Source organism: Terrapene carolina, unplaced genomic scaffold (assembly GCF_002925995.2).
Source record: "Terrapene carolina triunguis isolate 2854851 unplaced genomic scaffold, T_m_triunguis-2.0 Scaffold189, whole genome shotgun sequence".
In the NCBI taxonomy this organism is placed as follows: Eukaryota; Metazoa; Chordata; order Testudines; family Emydidae; genus Terrapene; species Terrapene triunguis.
Genome location: NW_020664540.1, coordinates 14,127,428 through 14,145,566, shown reverse-complemented (window position 1 = coordinate 14,145,566; position 18,139 = coordinate 14,127,428). Strand labels below are relative to the sequence as shown.

At 51.6% G+C, this 18,139-nt stretch overlaps 1 protein-coding gene across 1 annotated transcript in view; it reads right to left on the bottom strand.

Annotated features, from left to right (window-relative positions):
* The window catches only part of NID2 (nidogen 2), a 52,602-nt gene extending 39,795 nt beyond the window's left edge, over window positions 1–12,807 (bottom strand). The window contains exons 1-2 of the mRNA XM_026654221.2: window positions 12,478–12,807; window positions 11,182–11,493 (exon numbers count right to left, since the gene is read on the bottom strand). Coding sequence (XP_026510006.1) covers window positions 11,182–11,493; window positions 12,478–12,807 — 642 coding nt within the window. The remainder of the gene's footprint in view (window positions 1–11,181; window positions 11,494–12,477) is intronic.
* Between the last annotated feature and the right edge of the window lie 5,332 nt (window positions 12,808–18,139).

Below are 18,139 nucleotides of genomic sequence, written 5' to 3'. Positions count from 1 at the left end.
ACTTAATTTGCTTTAGGAAAAACAAATAAATATGCACATAGACACGTCCGAATCATTGTAATTTCTATATGGCTAGCTAGTAAGTCTGCTGTGAAAAGTGATATTAACAAACATACAAGGATCACTTTTCACAGCAGACTTACTCAGCCCTGGCAAGCCTGGGGACAAATTCAACCCTGGATAAGGGTCGGGGAAGGCAGCGAGGGTTGGGGACGACAGGGTGGGTGGGTGGCCGGCCGGGGGAGGCTGGAGCATGAAGCCCTGTGGCCAGATCCCAAAGCCCCACGGCTGGGGAACGGGGCTCAGGGACAGAGCCCAAAGTTCTGCGGCTGGAGCCCAGGGCCTGCTGCCATGCAGCCGGAGCCCAGGGCCTGCTGCCATGCAGCCGGAGCCCAGGGCTGGAACCTGAACCCCCGCGGCCAGAGCCTGCCGCCTCCCCAGGGCTGAAGCCCAAAGCCTGAGCTCCACCACCTCTGGGACAGTGGGGAACTCACTGGCTGCCTGCTCCTCCAGTGTTGTGTCCCAGGTGTCTCCGGAGGGGGGCAGGGCCCAACCCCTGCTGACAGCCCCAGCAACAGCAATCAACACCAAGGCAGTGCAGCCAGGAAAAACAGGGAGGAGCCTCTACTTTGCCATTCCCCCCTCCCCCCACCATCAAAGCCCAGGAGATTGTGGCCGTAAGAAAAGCCCCTTGGTGGCTGCATGTGGCCACATTTGAGAAACGCTGACCTAGACCATCCCTGACAGGCGGTTGTCCAACCTGATCTTAAAATCCTCCAAGGATGGGGATTCCACAACCTCCCTAGGTAGCCTGTTCCTGTGCTTAACGAACCTTAGCGTTAGAAAGCCTTTCCGAACATCTAACCTCAATCTTCCTTGCTGCAGATTAAGCCACTTCTTGTCCTGCTGGATGGAAATGGAGAACAACCGATCACTGATGTCCTCTTTATAACAACCTTGGACATATTTGAGGACTGATATCATTTCCCCCCTCAGCCTTCTGTTCTCCAGATAAACATGCCCAGTTCTTTCAACCTTTCCTCGGAGGTCAGGTTCTGTAAACCTCCACTCCTTTCTGCTGCTCTCCGCTGGACTCGCTCCAATTTGTTTGCGTCTTTCTTCAAGCGTGTTGTCCAAAACTGGACATGGAACTCCAGCGGTGGCCTCAGCAGCGCTGAGTAGAGGGCAACCATTAACTCCTGTGTCGTCCACACGACGCTATTGACGTCAGAGGAGCTACTCCAAATATACACCAGGATCAGGTGAGAGCAGAACCCATTCCAAAACCCGGAGATTGTCAGTTCACGATCACTTAGGCTATGTCTATGTAAACCACCCACCTCCTGGGCGTGGTGTTCTGTCCCATCTAGTGGCACCGAGACCACGTAGCGAGAGATTAATGAGTCTGCTCTACAGCCTTTGATAAGAGCCACGTGGCTTTTAGCTCACCCAGTAGAGGCTCATGCACTAAGCTTCAGAGGTCCCAGGTTCGATCCCGCCCGCGGATGACCGGGGTCTGTCGGCGTTACATCTACACTAGCAGTGCTTTACCAGCTAACTATACTCCCAGTGTGGACGCAGCTATACTAGCAAAGCCGCAGTTTGTATGAGTATTGTAAAACCCCTATACTGGTAAAAGTTCAAGTTTTGCGGCTATATTTACATTGTGCTGGCACAGCTCTGTCGGTCGGGGATCACACCTCTTTGCACCCCTGACTGACACAGCTACGCCTGCAGAAGGCTGTAGTGTAGACATGGCTGTAGCCCTTGTCTACACATAGGTTTTGTACCGTTATCGATGTGACTTTTTTCCCCCAATATAGTTCTACTGGTACAACCCCACATGTGGACATAATTATATCAGTATAAAGGTGCCTTATACCAGTGTAGCTTATTCCTCTTCCCAGTCACTGTATGATATCCCAGAATAAACACATTTATACTGGCATAACTGTCCCAACACCAGTGGCTTGGTACAATGTGTGTGTGGACAAGGCCCAATGCACTGGAAAGGAAGCTGCTAATTCCTCAGAAGGTGAATCAATATACCACACGTCTCCTTGGAGCAGATGTACCTTGTAACCAACACCAGGCCAGATCGCTGGCCCATGTAAATGGCGTCGCTCCAGTGAAGCCAGTAGACCTGTGCCAATTTACACCACCATTGTCTAAAAACTAGTTATACGCAGGAATTTTTAGACTGACCAAGGAGCGGTTCCAGTTAGCGAAGCTCATAGGGCATCCCAAAATTAAAATAGGTCTCCAGTCCATTGTCCTTGGGTGAAATTCACCCTGGGCAGCCACCCAGCACATCCACCTCCCTATCTACGTCTACGAGACCCTCGTCACCTGAGTATCTGAGGACTTCAACACTATTTGATTTCATCCTCAGTCCCCATCTGAGGTAGGGCAGTGCTATTAGTCCCGTGGGAAACTGACGCACGGGGTGGCTTAAAGGACTTGCCCGAGGTCATACAGGAATTCTGTGACCCAGCCAGGAACTGAGCCCAGTGCCCTATCCCCATTCTTCCTCCTCAAAATAAGTGCTGAGCAGGTCTCAGGCTGGCCCTCTGCACAGGGCTGAATTCACCACTCGAGGGGCGATCAGCCACATAACAAGCACTGCATTGTTTCACTTGCATGGCCCAGGATGAGACATTCATCTGCTTCGACGCTGCCCTAAACAAATTCCACTTCCCTCCCTTCCTCCCAGTGAGTTATTCCCCTGCAATGGGGCTCTTCCAACATTTTTCTCTACTTTATCTTCCTGGCTCTTAACCCCAGCTCTTCTTATCCTGAGCACACAAGAAACTCCTCCACATCATCGGATTTTTCCTTCACAACCAGGGGACTTTTCTCCTTCCTGATCCTTCTGCCTTCACATAATCTCCCAAACTCTCTCTCCCAACTGAGCACCGAGGTCTGGCTTCACATCAACACCCTTGGTCAGAAGAACATTGGGAGAAGAGAGAGAAAACACATCACTGGCCACATTCTGGACTCCGTTAGGTTGCTAGCTCAGTGGACCCTCTAGTACAATATCATCAGGACCTGTATAAAACTGCTGCCTCTATTACCCAAGTGCGCTGCTACCAGGTGGGCATTTCGAGAGGTCCTGAAAATTTGGGGTGAAATCCTGGCACCGGTGAAACCAACGGGAGCTTTGTCATTGACTTCAGCAAAGCCAGGATGTCACCCTTAATCAGGTGCAGGTTTCCTCTGAATGTTCTGCAGCGCGTTCATGATCAGCGGGCATTCACAGCTAGCCCCTCGCAGAGTAACTAGTCCTAACTCATCCTGAGTGAGCTACCTTGCAGGACAACCAACCCACACCCCTGATATGCTGAACTCCTTTGGACTTGCCTTTGAACCTGGCTTCTAGGGGGGAGGGATAGCTCAGTGGTTTAAGCATCGGCCTGTTAAACCCAGGGTTGTGAGTTCAATCCTTAAGGGGGCCATTTAGGGATCTGGGGCAAAAATCTGTCTGGGGATTGGTCTGGCTTTGAGCAGGGGGTTGGACTAGATGACCTCCTGAGGTCCCTTCCAACCCTGATATTCTATGAACCTTTGTACTGTACTCTGAATAAACCCCAAACACAATTCTCCTGTATCTCACACCAGCCCTCTCATGGCTATAACCCCATTGACTGCTTTGGAGTTACTCCTTCTTTGCACCAGTGGGAGAGAAGAATCCCTCCCCCAGTCTCTACTAAAACATATTTTTTCTGAGTTTTGGGCTCACTGATTTAATGAGGCTGAATCTCTGTGTCCATCAATTCCCCAGCTGGAAAGTGCATAATAATACTTCCTTTCTCACTGTCTTTGTCTTTTCATACAGGCAGGGACTGTCTCCTGCTATGTGTATGTACCAGGGTTAGTATAACACCAACAGATCCCGGCTGTCGGTGGGTGGGATCGAACCTAGGATCTCTGGAGCTAAACACATGAGCCTCTAGTGCAGGGGTGGGCAAACTTTTTGGCCTGAGGGCCACATCGGGTTTCCAAAATTGAATGGAGGGCCGGTTAGGGGAGGCTGTGCCTCCCCAAACAGCCAAGTGTGGCCCGGCCCCCAACCCCTATCCGACCCCCCCTGCTTCTCACCCCCTGACAGCCCCCCCAGGACTCCTGCCCCATCCAACCCCCCCTGTTCTCTGACAGCCCCCCCCCAGAACTCCTGCCCCATCCACCACCCCCTTCTCCCTGTCCCCGGACCACCCCCGGACCCTTGCCACCCCATGCAACCCCTGCTCTCCTTCCCGACTGCTCCCCAGGGACCCCTACCCCCATTCAACCACCCCTGTTCCCCGCCCTCTGACCACCCCGCCCCCTATCCACACCCCTGCCCCCTGATCACCACCCCCAACTCCCCTGCACTCTTACCGCGCTGCCTGGAGCACCGCCCAGAGCATTGCCCTGGCTGTGGAGCGAGCTGAGGCTGCGGGGGAGGGGAAACAGCAGGGGAGGGGCCAGGGGCGAGCCTCCCAGGAGCTCAAGGGCCAGGCAGGAGGGTCCCACGGGCCGTAGTTTGCCCACCTCTGCGCTACTGCATGGGCTAAAAGCCACATGGCTCTTAGCCAAAGTTGTAGCAGACTCATTAATCTCTAGGTGGTCTAGGTACCACTAGAGGGGACTGTGTCCCACCAAGCAGGCCTGGGTTATGTACTTCCCCTAGCCGAGGAAGAACACCCCAAGCTTCAGAGACTTCCCAGTTGATATCCCAGACGAGGCCCCACTTGTAACACTGCCGGCAGGTGGGATCGAACCTGCAACCTCTGAAACTTAGTGCATGAGCCTCTACTGCATGAGCTAAAAGTCACCTGGCTCTTTGGTGGCTGTAGCAAACTCATTAACTCCAAGTGGTCTAGGTGCCAGGGACAGAGCACCACACCCAGCCGGCATGGGTTACACTAGCACAAAGGGGCCCTGCTCTCAAAACGGGTCCTTTAAGGGCTGCTGCAATATAAGTACGTAATGAGAATGACCTACTAGTGTTTTATTGGGGGGAAGGAAGGAATTTAAATGATGTGTAAAAGCCTTTCCAGAGAAATGATGGAAAAAGAAATCCTATTAATGATCCAATTCTAAGTGTGACGATGAGGGTAAAGTCACGGAAAGAGGCTCTCCCAAGCCCGTTAGCCTTTGGCTTGACTGACGCTCGGCAGCATGGACTTCTCTCATTACAGTAATTTCAACAGCCAGAAAAGGGCCCCAGCTCTATTTGCAGAGTTTCCTAGCATTTCCACAAGGCGGTCATCCTCCGTCCTATATAAAGGGAGTTTGTTGTGAAGGACACACCCCCACACTCACAACCACAGGCATTTAGGACTATGCCCCAGTGACAGCAGTTCAGCAACACAAACAAAGCTACACAGAAAAAGATCTCAAAAGGGGGGAAAAAACACTCTACAAAGCCAGGCAATGCAAAGCCTGGTGCAACTTCACTGCAGTCAACAGAGTTTACTCTGGGGCTTGAGTCTGCTCACTAAGTCCTCACTGAACAAACTGAGGATAATCAGACAGGATCGCTCCTAAAGTTTGCCAGAAGGTTTAGGGAAAAATGGGACAGATTAGAGGGATGGATGGAGTGTAAAGGACAGAGGTCAAAGAGCAAGAAAGGTCAGCTCAGAGCTTGTTACTAGGCTGATCTCAGTGGCGTTTGGCCGTTTAACACTTGTTAAAAGAGCCACAGAGGGCAAATTCCACCTCAGTGCAGCTTCCCAGAGCTCCAGCTAAGGGTAAGTCAGATTTCAACTCGCTTCACTGTGCAGGCTGCCAGAGCCCAGACCGCTCACAAACACCGTTCCTGTTTTCAGTTACTTGATCAAGATCGTGCCAGTGCATAAGAACACTGGGGAGAAATGTCTGTGAAATGCTGTCCCTAAACAAACTAAGTAGCAGCATCGTTAGCAACGGTATATTGATCCAGCATTGCCACATCTTGCGGTTTTATCGCAGGTCTCATTTGGTGTTTATTTTAAAGCCCCTGCTCTTGGAATCATGTGATTATGTGAGAATCTTAACTTGCATTTAAAAAAAATGTAAGGTTCTAACTCTCATGCATGCAGAGAAAAGCTTGAAAATGTGACCATAAAGGTTCAAAACCTAGGAGGCAAATAGAACCCCCTTTAAAAAAAAAAAAAAAAGCCTCATGATTTTTAAGCCACTCATGAATTTTTTGAGTGGGAGCGGCAGATTTTTGAACACTTGAGTTCAACAAAATTGTTGCTCCTGGAGTGAGCTATGCTTGGCATGTCACAAGTAGCGGATATTTTAATTAGGGATTGTATGATTGTTTTCCCTGAGGCATACAGCAACTTCCTCCTTCAAAAAGAACACATTTTTCTTCATTCCCATTTGGTACCAGGTTAGGAAGTCCTGAAATACTGTCACTCCATTTCTATTGCACTCTTTCCCAAAGCAGCCATAAAAACCCTCAGCACAAACCCCATCGGTGACCCACACTTCCTATGTCAGACCAACATCCTGCAACGGAGATGCACTGGCATGGCACCAAAACCCACAACTGGGCCAGGCGGCTCCAGCAACAGCAGGCCTGCTAAACAGCGGACTTTTAAAGAAGATGCGTTGAGTGGAGGACTGCACTCCTGATCCCCGCTTAGCACAGCGTGGGATTTTTCTTCCAGTCAGTCAACCTGCAGGAGACCCACTGGGTCCATAGAGGAAGGCGGTGGATGAGTCAGAGATGCATTGCCAATGGGAAAGAGGCACTTCGACAGCTTGAAAAGCAACTGGACATTCAGCCAGACTGTGCCTCTGTTCATCACCAGCATGGAGAGGCAGCAGATACAGCTGATAAACAACCTAATAAGAGCCCATGGGAAGAAAGAGAGAGAGTCTATTTGTAAGGTTCTTGGGGTCTTGAAGCAAAGAGGCCAGGGGGCCAGTGCTTTGGAGATCTGTCAGTCCTAAAACAGGCTGTTCCACATCTGATGCTTGAGCTGAAGGAGGAGCTGCAGAAAGGCATTCATGGGGAAGCAGCACTAGTCTATATGCTGTATGGATGAGGAGAGTAAAGGTCAAAGGAGACCTTGTTTTCTGAAGACACCCTTGACTGTTGCAACCTCTTAATACGACAATACAAGTAAGTGCAGAATAGTGACATTATCTCACCACACGGCAATGCTGGGCCACATTACCTCCACCTCAGGACCAGGCTCTTCTATTTGCCTTCTCATCATCCAAAAACAAGAGGATGGCCAATGAAATTGAAAGGCAGCAAATTTATAACTTGATTAAAGGAAATATTTTTCATATACAACGAGTGGTTGGTTAGCCTGCGGAACTCATTGCCACAAGGTACCAGCGAGACCCCGGGTTTAGCAGGATTCAAAAAAGGATAGGGCACTTGTATAGATAACTGGATAGTGAGAACATTCAGCGTTACATTACAGTAGAACCTCAAAGATACGAACACCAGAGTTCCAGACTTATTGGTCAACCAGATGCCCTCTGGAACTGGAAGTAATCAGGCAGCCGCAGAGACAGACAGACAGAGACAAAAAGCAAATACTTTATTGCCTCTGGGCTTTAGCTTGCTCCAGACGGGGTCAGAGCTTTTGACCCTCGGGAGCACTGGGCTCAGGATTTTAGACCTGGGGGAGCACTGGGGCTCGGGGCTTTAGCTACGAGGGGAGCACCGGTTTCAGCCCCCGGTGCTCCCCCTGTAGCCAATGCCCAGACACCCCTCCCCCCGCTCAAACCAGGAGCAGAGCTGTGGGGAGTCCTGAGCCCCAGTGCCCCGCCCCCCAGGGCAGAAGCCAGGAATGGAGCTGCAGGGTTGAAGTCCCGAGCCCCAGCGCTCCTTCCAGATCTAAACTCCAGAGCTCTGGTGCTCCCAAGGGTCAGAAGCCCTGACCCCACCCCCAGCCCTAACACACACACACCCTTGGCTACAGCCCCAACCCTCCTTCCCCCTCCCCCCCTCCCAGTGGATTAAGTGCATAACGACTTGTTCGGAGTTAAGGACATTTCAGAGTTGCGGACAACATCCATTCCTGAGGTGTTCGTAACTCTGAGATTCTTACTGTAATATAATTTTTTTTTAAAGTTGAGGGGGGATAGATGCAGTGTAGATGTAGCCATGATATAAATATCATATGTATCTATAAATATTATAAATAATCATAGAAAAATTCATGCTTCAGGGTACAAACCAGCTCCTAATTGATAGGGCCGGGAAGAAAACTCCCTACTGCAATTTATTCAATAATTGCCCATCTCTGAAGCATCTGGTACTAGTCACTGTCAGAGACAGGGATGCTGGATTAGATGGACCACTAGGCTGACCTGGGATGGCAACTCCTATGTTCCTATCATGTTGCAACATGATGTTAGCATGTCATCAGCAAGCTGCACGCAGGCAGCTCAGAACAGAAAATCAAGGTATTTTTCAAGAAGTTTTTCTCTGCAACCCAAACGAATTACAGATTTAAAAAAAAAAAAAAAAAAAAAACTACAACCAGGCTTTCAGGGCACATGAGAGATCTGCAAAATAGCGCTGTAAAAAGTCAAGCAGGGGGGCACTGACAACACTAGGAGCTCCCTAACCCCTCAGTAAGGAATCAGACCAGTGAAACAGCGTTCATCACGACAGCAATTTCCGCCTTCATGGGCCAGAGCCATGAAATGACTTGGGAATCCAAGGGCTGTGAATCTGGAAGCGTTTCAGTCTATTCATGAGTGTTATCAGTTCGTGTCACTGAAAAGCATGCATCACCGCCGGAAGTTCTTGAGACCAGATCTAATTGGTGCCTCCTTTTCCATACACAATATCTACCCACAGTGGAAATTCTGAAAGCAATTCCCCAGAGACATGTGTTAATGAGTAACTTGGAAAACAAACCCCAGAAAAGGAGACTAGGATCCCAAATCATTAACAAAATGTTTGGAGTGCTTAAAAAAAAATAAAATCACAAACCCTGGGCCAAACACCTACTTGAGATACTCACAAGTATCAGTCCCTCTGAGCCAGATTCTGATCTCAGTTACACCAGTGTAAATCCAGAGCCACTGCACTGAAGCTACATTTGCAGCTGAACCTTTCAGCAAAGACCAATGGGAGATTTCTGCACCACCTCTAAGCATTCAAAGCACCTGGTTGGTTTTCTCTTTGTCTATACTTAAGCCCCTTTGTTTTCAGTTTAAACCGATTTTTACTGAAAAAATCCCGGGTTTTACAAAAAGTATTATTCGTTTTTTTTCTGATTTTCACCCTACTTTTGTACCATTAAATATATAACAAAATAAATCGTTTTATTAGGAAAATACATCTATGTCATGCAATGGATTGTAGTACGATAATACGTTCGTCTGTGTGTATATGCAAAGCTGTCTGTTGAAGTAAGGCTTTGTATTAGTCTAGAAGATACACACAATAAACAAACAGGCAGACACACAAGCTCTGAAGTGCGTGCACATCTGAATGTACTGATGAATATTACGCCCACCATGTACACATTTCAAGCCGTAAGCAGATAACGGTTTAAAGCTCTGACACACTAACATGGGAAGAAAACGAAAATCTGTCTCAGAATACAAGGAAGTATTCAAGATTTAAAAACAAAAAAAGGCGAAAAGGATGAAGGCGAGTGTATGCGCTGCAAATGGTGTGGCCCAATATTAAATGTAAATATTTATAGGCTAATAGTTCTAAGTCTACAACCGTAAACTGTTTATTCGAATGAAAAGATTTATTTGGGGATGAGAGATGTATTGTTTTCTTAAACTCAGAGGTGACATTTTGTTTTCCGTTCTGTTTTAGTTGTGCAGCAAACCACATTGAATTCCATTCATCAAAGCTACTGAATACTTTTCCCCCCTGTCCTTCCATCCACCAAAATAAACCCTGATATTTACCCAGAAAAATTATTAATCGGTTTTTCCACCGATTTTCACCCGTTTTGGTTGTAGTAATAAACACCGATAAATTCCCAGGAAAATTAAATATAATAAAAACTGAAAACAAAGGGCCCTATCAAGGTCTTTGCAGCAGAGACCAAGTCTTTGTATATGTTGAGTGGATGCTGTTAGTAGTCAAATTATGATAGCTCATGATCGTTGATTTTCACCACTGGTGTTTGCAACAGAGATTGTGAATCCCTTGTGAGCAGTGAGTGACAAGAGTAGCCCAGTTGACTTCAAGAGGACTCCTTGGAGTAAGGGTCTCACAGTCGGTCCTTAAGCGTTTTGTGAATGGTATTCTAGCCTCACCATGCGAGATCCAAGCTGTGCTGCCATCAGTTGTTCAATTGTAGACACTCTAGACCGTGGAGTTTGGGCTGTGATCCTAAGCCTGAGCTCTGGTTCTGCTCATGCTCCATGAGGGGTTAGAGAGCACACGAGTGAAAGTCCAGGTCTTAGGGTATGTGTCTACACAGCACAGTTAACTCAGAGGCACTTTAAGCCCAGGCTGGGGGTGTGGGTTAGAGCCTGAACTCCACTTTAACTCAGGTTGAAAGCTGATGAGGGTTAAATCACTCGAGTGCTGATAGTCCTCCAAAGCTCTTCCCACAACTCCCCCAGAGGACAGACAAGTTTTTCAGTAATTGACATAACTTACAGGGAAAGAATCCTAGAGTGTCTCAGCACAGAGAACCCTGGGATCTGCACCCAGACACACATGGGTGAGGGTAGAAACACTGGGGACACAGTAATGCAGGTAGGACTTTGTGTAACCCACACATCTCCTGGGTGTGGTGTTCTGTCCCATCTACTGGCACCGAGACCAGTTAGAGAGAGAGATTAATGAGCCTGCTCTACAGACTTAGCTAAGAGCCATGTGGCTTTTAGCTCATGCAGTACAGGCTCATGCACTAAGCTTCCCAGGTTCGATCCCGCCCGCCAATAACCAGGGTCTGTCAGTCTTACATTTGCAGTGGGCATGCTCACACCTGAGTGAGGCTAACCAGGGTGCTCAGACCCTGGTGCCAATCATCTGGGATAACTGTGCAGTGTAGACATAACCTTAGTCTGGAAAATTGGTACAGATGCTCAAAAAAAACCCCCAAAAAAACAAAAGAAATAGGGGCCATCGACCTGGGTAATATTTGCCTGATGCATTTCTGGTTAGAAACCTTCTCCCAGCCACATCTCTCTCTGGAATGACACTGTTTCTTCAGATCCCAATGGGATCACGGCAGCTAACATTAACATTGGTCTTACCTTCTTAGAGGGCTCCGAGTTTCGAGAAACTTCCTCATAGGCACCCACGTTCTCCCAGGTGGCGATGAAGGCATGGATGGGAGTGAAGGCAGCGGCGGCTGCACTAGGAAATCCAGCATGGATAAGGCGAGCGGCCTGGCCCAGTACCTCGGTGGACTGATCCTCCCGGTAATAGATCTTCCCCCTCCCGCCGCTGGTGTCAATATCGGACAAGAAGGGGGCGATGGCCGGGAAGTCAGTGGGGAAGTCGTCGTCCACGTACTGGGTCTCTCTGGGGAAATCCTGGGTGGAGATGATCCCATTGGTCCCTACCTACAAGAGACAGGAAAGAATTCTACTCAAAGCACCCTCCACCATTCGGCCCACCCTCACAGGACTCCTGTCAACAGGCAGCAACAGCTGTAGTGCAGAAAGATCCCATTCACTGCAACACCCCCGCCCCCCTCTGCATCACCAGTTCCTCCCTCCGAGCCAAGTCCTTCCACCCACCCCATCCAGGGGCTTTCAGTCCAGCAGGGGCCCCACCACAAGGGACCTCACTTACCCAACATTACAGGGGGGGACAAAGACCTCAACTTCCTCCCTTTCCTCTCTACCCATGTGAGCTCCATCCCCAGCTGCAGGCTCACTCCAGGCAACCCCCACACCAGAGGAAACAGCTGGGCACAATGTTTTCCAGCACCGTTAGCTAGACAGAGGGGTAGGGGTAGGGATAGCTGGGTGAAAGGGGAGCATGTAGGACAATCTACGGATGCACCAAGTTCTTTGCAACTTCCCAGGACAGGGCTGGGCAAACTACAGCCCACGGGCCCGCGTCCAGCCCATCAGACCTTTGAATCTGGCCCTCAAGCTCCTGCCGGGGAGCGGGGTCGGGGGCTTGCCCTGATCCGCATGTGCTGTGGCTCCGTGCAGCTCTCGGGAAGCAGTGGCATGTCCCCCCCCCCCTCCCCCCGGCTCCTACACCTAGGGGCAGCCAGGGGGCTCCACACGCTGCCCCCCGCCCCAAGTGCCGGCTCTGCAGCTCCCATTGGCCGGAAACCACGGCCAATGGGAGCTACAGGGGCGGCACCTGTGGAGGGGGGGGAGTAGCCCGCCATGCAATTTCCATACCCAGATGTGGCCCTCGGACTAAAAAGTTTGCCCAGTCCCGGACCAATAACCCTGCTGCGGGCTGTTACTAGCCCTTCAGCTCTCGTTCTAGCCTCCAGCCCCCGGGTGACAGGGCGGGAGGGTGCCCGGGAGCCCCGAGCCCTGCACCCGCGGGTTCGAGCCCCGGGCCCGGCGCTCAGCACTCACATAGAGGTGGCTGAAGCGCGTCTCGTAGAAGAGCAGCGGCTTCCCGAGCGTCACCACGGCCGAGGTCTCGTCGTCGCCGTCCGGCAGCAGCCGATCGCCCCGGGGCGCCCCGTAGGGGAGCAGCTCCCGCCGGGGCAGCGCCGCCACCGAGCCCAGCAGCAGCAGCAGCGCGGGGAGCCCCATGCTGGGGGCGGCGGTGGCCCGGGGCTGGCTCCGCTCCCGGGCGGCGGCGGCGGCAGGAATCAGGAGCCGCTTCCACCACGTCCGACCTGAGCTCCCGGCGCTGTCCTGGGCCGGGGCGGGGTCTCGGCTCTGCCCCGGCGCCGCCATTGGGCGCCCCGAGCCCGGCCCGCGGCCAATCACTCCCGGCCCCAGCAAGCCGGAGCGGCGCCGCATCTGGTTCGTGTTAAGCCCGGCGGTGCCTGGAGCCCGGCGTGTGGGGACGCAGGGGGGGGTCCCCCGATTGCCTGGGGGTGGAGAAGCAAGAGCCGGCCCCGCTGGGGCGCTGCACACCGGATTATGGGGGGACAGGTCGGGGTTAGTATAAGCCCCTCTTTGTATGGGACTTTCAGCGACTCCCTCCCCCCAGCTGGGGGGTGGTGGGGACTGAATCAGCCCCATGCCAATGGCTGGTCTGTTCGCACGGCTGGCCAGCCATGCGCTGGGGGGCTGGTGTGCCAACGTGGCCCTGGAGCCCTCGGGGCCAGGTGGGCCACCCTGGGTTGATGGCCAGAGCGGTTCACTGGACTCCATCTCCCCGCAAGGCAAGCAGGAGCTGGAAGGCCGGACAGGTCTCTTGGCCAGCTGGAAAAAAGGAAACACACACACACAACTGTGGGTTGATGCGTCTGTGGAGATTTGATGCTGGTGTTTTGCAAACCCCCAGCGTGCAGCTGGTTTGCCCCCCTCCGTTCCGGCCCATCGGTGCGGGAAGCCACACGACTCACTTAAATGTTGGACGGCCGAGAGTTTCACCAGGGGTGAGTCCTTCTGGGGGGGGGCTCTGTTTTGGGGTGCCCAAGTTGAGCCCCCATAAAGGAGCCTGATTTGCCAAAGGAGGGGTGCTTGGTACTCCCCAAGACACAGGCCCCTTTAAGGTGTCTCAACTTGGGCCCCGAAAAATGGAGGCAGCCGGTATCGCTAGCCACGTTTGAAAATCTTGGCCTGATTCCTTACTGGGCATGTCGTAAACCTGCTTGATCTTCTCCAGCTAATAATCTGACTCTAGGTTTCACATTCCCTGCTTGTGCCCCTTTGGCCTGAAACATTTGTATTATCGATGCTCAACAAGCACCTACAGACATCCCTTAGGACTGAGCCGAGCAGCTGGCGGAGCAAACGGCGTGGCTGGCACAGCAGCAAGAGGCTGGCAGTGCGGCCAGTGGTGCATTTGGAGTGGCTGGAGGAGCGAGCGGCTGAAGGAGTGAGCAAGGTGCCTTCTCCTCTCCCCCCCCCCCGGGTGGGAAGTGAATTCACACGAATGCACTTCTGAACTCTGGGTCTTCACTGACCAAGGACAACAGCTGTGAGTGGGGTGCGGTAGAGGGACAAGGGAGAGGCACACTAAAGGAACTTTTGGTTGTTGGACTTAAGAACCTGTGGCAAAAGACACTGCCCAGTGGATGGACTCTCGGTTGCGGGTTCTGTATTTCCAATAGCTAACACCGCAATCTTTGTCTGCTGGGCTTTCATTGTTTTAATAGTTCCGTCTCAACAAAGACACATGCTTATTATCAACAACGTGTGTTCCTTTTGTTTGGTCCCGAAAGGCAGAAACAGACCGGGCCACCTTTTTTTTCCGAGGGAATATTATGGAATACGTTTGGGTACAAAGAAGATTTTGAACAGCCATGAAAGCATTCAGGAGGGCCGTTATCCAGTCTAACATCCTCCGTCTTCTAAAGCTGTACACTGGGAAGAAACAGGCGGAACGCCGCGCTGATTCATCACTGCTGTGTCTGGCCGTCACTCGGACTGTCCCCATTCAGCTCATAATATGCCGCTTTGAGAAGCCATATAATTGACACTTTCCCACCTGATGATTTGCAGTGGGTAAAACCCACCAATGATCAGCCCCCTTTTCATGCCATTCTACAAGCATCATTCAATACAGGTTGAGAGGGAGGGGCTGGTTTATTTCATCAATGGGTTATTCCGTATAGTTTGTACCTAATCCCGTAGTTTGTTATATTATCAACCACTCACAATTCCACAGGCTGCACTTACCAGAAGATAACCAGCTGGAACCAAATCGAATGGCGTTCAGGGCAGTCTGCAACATCTTTTCTGTACAGTATTAGCTTCCTCCCAGTTTCTCTCTGAGGAAGAAGTTGTTGAACAGACACTCACAGCCTCCGTTATAACAACCTGCAGAGCAGAGCGCGCCTTCCTTTACACCACTTGTGAAACCACAACACCTTGGTGGCCACTGGTGTCTTACAAACGCTTAGGCTAGGTCTACACTACCCGCCTGAATCGGCGGGTAGAAATCGACCTCTCTGGGATCGAATTATTGCGTCTCGTCGGGACGCGACAATCGATCCCCGAATCGACGCTCTTACTCCACCAGCGGAGGTGGGAGTAAGCGCCGCCGACGGGAAGCCGCGGAGGTCGATTTTGCCACCGTCCTTACAGCGGGGTAAGTCGGCTGCGATACGTCGAATTCAGCTACACTATTTGCGTAGCTGAATTTGCGTATCTTAAATCGACCCCCCCTGTAGTGAAGACGTAGCCTTAGATAGCTACTTCCTTAGCAGCCTTCCCCCCACTCTGTCTGTTATCTCGGGCTGCACTGTGACTCCATATCTATATAGCTCCCGGCATGGCCCCATTGCCATAGCATGCAAGTGCCTAAATTCACACCTCCTCGCACCTTTCCCATAGAGAGATTAAGCGACTTGCCCAAGATAAAACAGGAAGAGGATTGAACCCAGCTCTCCTGAGTCCCACTCCAGTACTGTAACCTCAGGCCTTATGAGACTTAACACTACAGCCTGCCATACCTTCATAGAATAGCAGGGTTGGAAGGGACCTCAGGGGGTCATCTAGTCCAAAGCAGGACCAATCCCCAGACAGATTTTTGCCCCAGATCCCCAAATGGCCCCCTCAAGGATTGAACTCACTACCTTGGGTTTAGCAGGCTAATGCTCAAACCACTGAGCTATCCTTCCCCCCTACCCCAGTGCAGAGGTGGCTATCGGCCTTGCCCCCTTGGGAGAGCTAGCGGCACTAGGCTGGAGCAGCTCATGCACTCAGAGGAACACAAGGACGGAGACTATGCCTGGAATGAAAAGAGAGGTCGGGTGCGAAGGCACCTTCCCCCCCAAACACACACACTGTGCACCCAAGTCTTTATACTGTACGCTACTCTGGGCAGGGACCTCTGTTCGTATCTGTGTCTGCAAAGTGCCGTCTGCACCTATGAGGCCTGATAGTCAACAATATTTAACCACGCACCCTGGAGGGAAAACTACAGCTAGACTCCACACCGGAGAGCGTGTGAGAGTTTGTGGGGCTGAAGCACGGACAGGAAATCCCCACAGCCCTTGGAGAGTTGATTAGAAATTGCACGGGGAAGCTAAGAAAATAAACAGGAAATGCTCATTTCTCCTGGGACGTTTTGAAGACAAAAAACGGATTCCAAGTGATGTTGTCATTGTGCTTCTATTTGAGGTTCGGCGTGTTACGGCGTAAGGGCCAGGCTGAGAACAGGCTGGTTTGGGTTACGTTTTGAGTCTACAAGGATCAGAACAGGGGCAAAGGATTCTTCCTAATAGTGGGGGGAGGGCGCACCCCACCCCTGCCCCTCTTCCCCCCGAGACCCTGCCCCCCAGGCAAGCCAGAAGCTGGAGCCAGGCCGGGGAGCCTGGGCCCCTTTACCTGCCCAGGGCTGGGGGGAGCCTGAAAGCAGGCCCCAGCCCGTGTCCCTGCCCCCCAAACCCCCCACCCAAGGCAGATGGAGGGTTTGCGGCTCCCCACAGCTGCCAGGCAACTCTTACCATGGCCCGGCTGCAGCTTTTTGGCCCCGAGACCCCATCCCCAGGCCAAGCCAGAAGCTGGAGCCGGGTCGAGGTAAGACCTTCCACCTGCCCTGAGCAGCTCCCCACAGCTGCCTGGGCTCCCTGGGCCACTCTTACTTGAACCGGGCTCCTGCTTCCAGCCTGGGCGGGGCCTCAGGGGGAAGAGGCGGGGCAGGGGGCCAGGCCCATGGCGAAAAGGCCTATCCACTTTCAAAAGTGGGAGGGTCATGGCCCCTTCCCCGCCCCCCTCCCCCGTTCCAGCACCCCTGAATCAGAACAGAAACAACGTTGAGTTCTTAAACCTAACCTCAAAGCCTAATCATCTTCATCTGTCTGCCTTAGGGTATGCGCTGGTGCCCATTCATTGTTACTATTCATTTGTACTACCAGGGGGAGCTCTACTCATGGACCAGGACCCCGTTGTGCTAGGCGCTGTACAAACGCTGAACAGAAAACAGGCCCTGCCCCCAACAGCTTCCAATCTAGGTATAAGACAAGAGCTGCAAATGGATTCAGCCAAAAGGGAGAGCACAAGGAACCAGCGAGATGAGATAGGTCAGCCTGATCGGCGGCGGTCTCAGCACACCGGCAGTCTAACTGCTGTCACATCACAGCAAAGGAGTGTTTGGAGCAGGGAGTTGAAGGGAAATATCGAGGTAGCTTTGTGGACGTTTACGGGGAGCTCCTCCCAAGCAGGAGGGCCAGCACAGGGGAAGGTGCCTGTTTGAAAATGTAACGAGTGAGTGCTGGGAGTTTTTCAGTGCCTTCTAAATTAACGGATGGGCAGCGCGAGCTTGCTAGTGTATTTCATGTAGTCTCCTCCCCTCGTCTGCTTCCCTGGTTAGAGGAAGCCCCTCCTGGGGTTGATTTCTTTGAAGGGGAGGGCTGTGGTTACTGCTTTACACATTCTTCTGGTCTTGGTGGAAAAGCTTTTCTCAAAGAGGAAGGGCTTGCTGGTAAGTGGCTGGACTCTGGCGTAGGGTTAGTTTCACTGGTACTATTTGTGTCCACATTTGGTCTAGGTTTTGTAAGGGTGTGGATTTAAATGCCACCACATGGTGCTCACTTTTGAGGTCAAGACACAGGGACAGTGAACACGGTCATCCTGCTTCATATTAGCAGGGATTTTTTTTTAAAGTTTGCAGGGATATAAACCCTCCAGCTTCAAATCATAACCCAAGTGCTGGGAGTAGGAAGAAACAGGAGATCTCAAAGCACTCTACAAAGGAGAGATGGGGAAACCGAGGCACGGGGAGGTTAAAGCGACCTGCCCAAGGGCACCCAGCAGGCCAGGAGCAGAGAGAAGAACAGAGCCCAAATCTTATGAATCCCAATCCAGTGCGTTACCCACTACAGGAACACTATGCTCCTAAAACAGCTGGACTGAATTTATGGATGGCAAAGCAAAAATTAGTTCAATACTTCTGTGCACAGTAAAGCTGAGCTTGATGCAGTATTAAACACAGAGGGTGAACTCCTAGCCCCACTGAGATGAGTGGGAGTTTTGCCTTTAGTGGGACCGGCTTTCCCTCCCTAATACAGGCGTTCAGCCTGGCATGATACCTGCAGTAGCTCTTATCAGGGTTTTGACAGAGTGCAGGCAACTGTTGCTTCTGTTAACACGGCAAATATTTTACATGCAC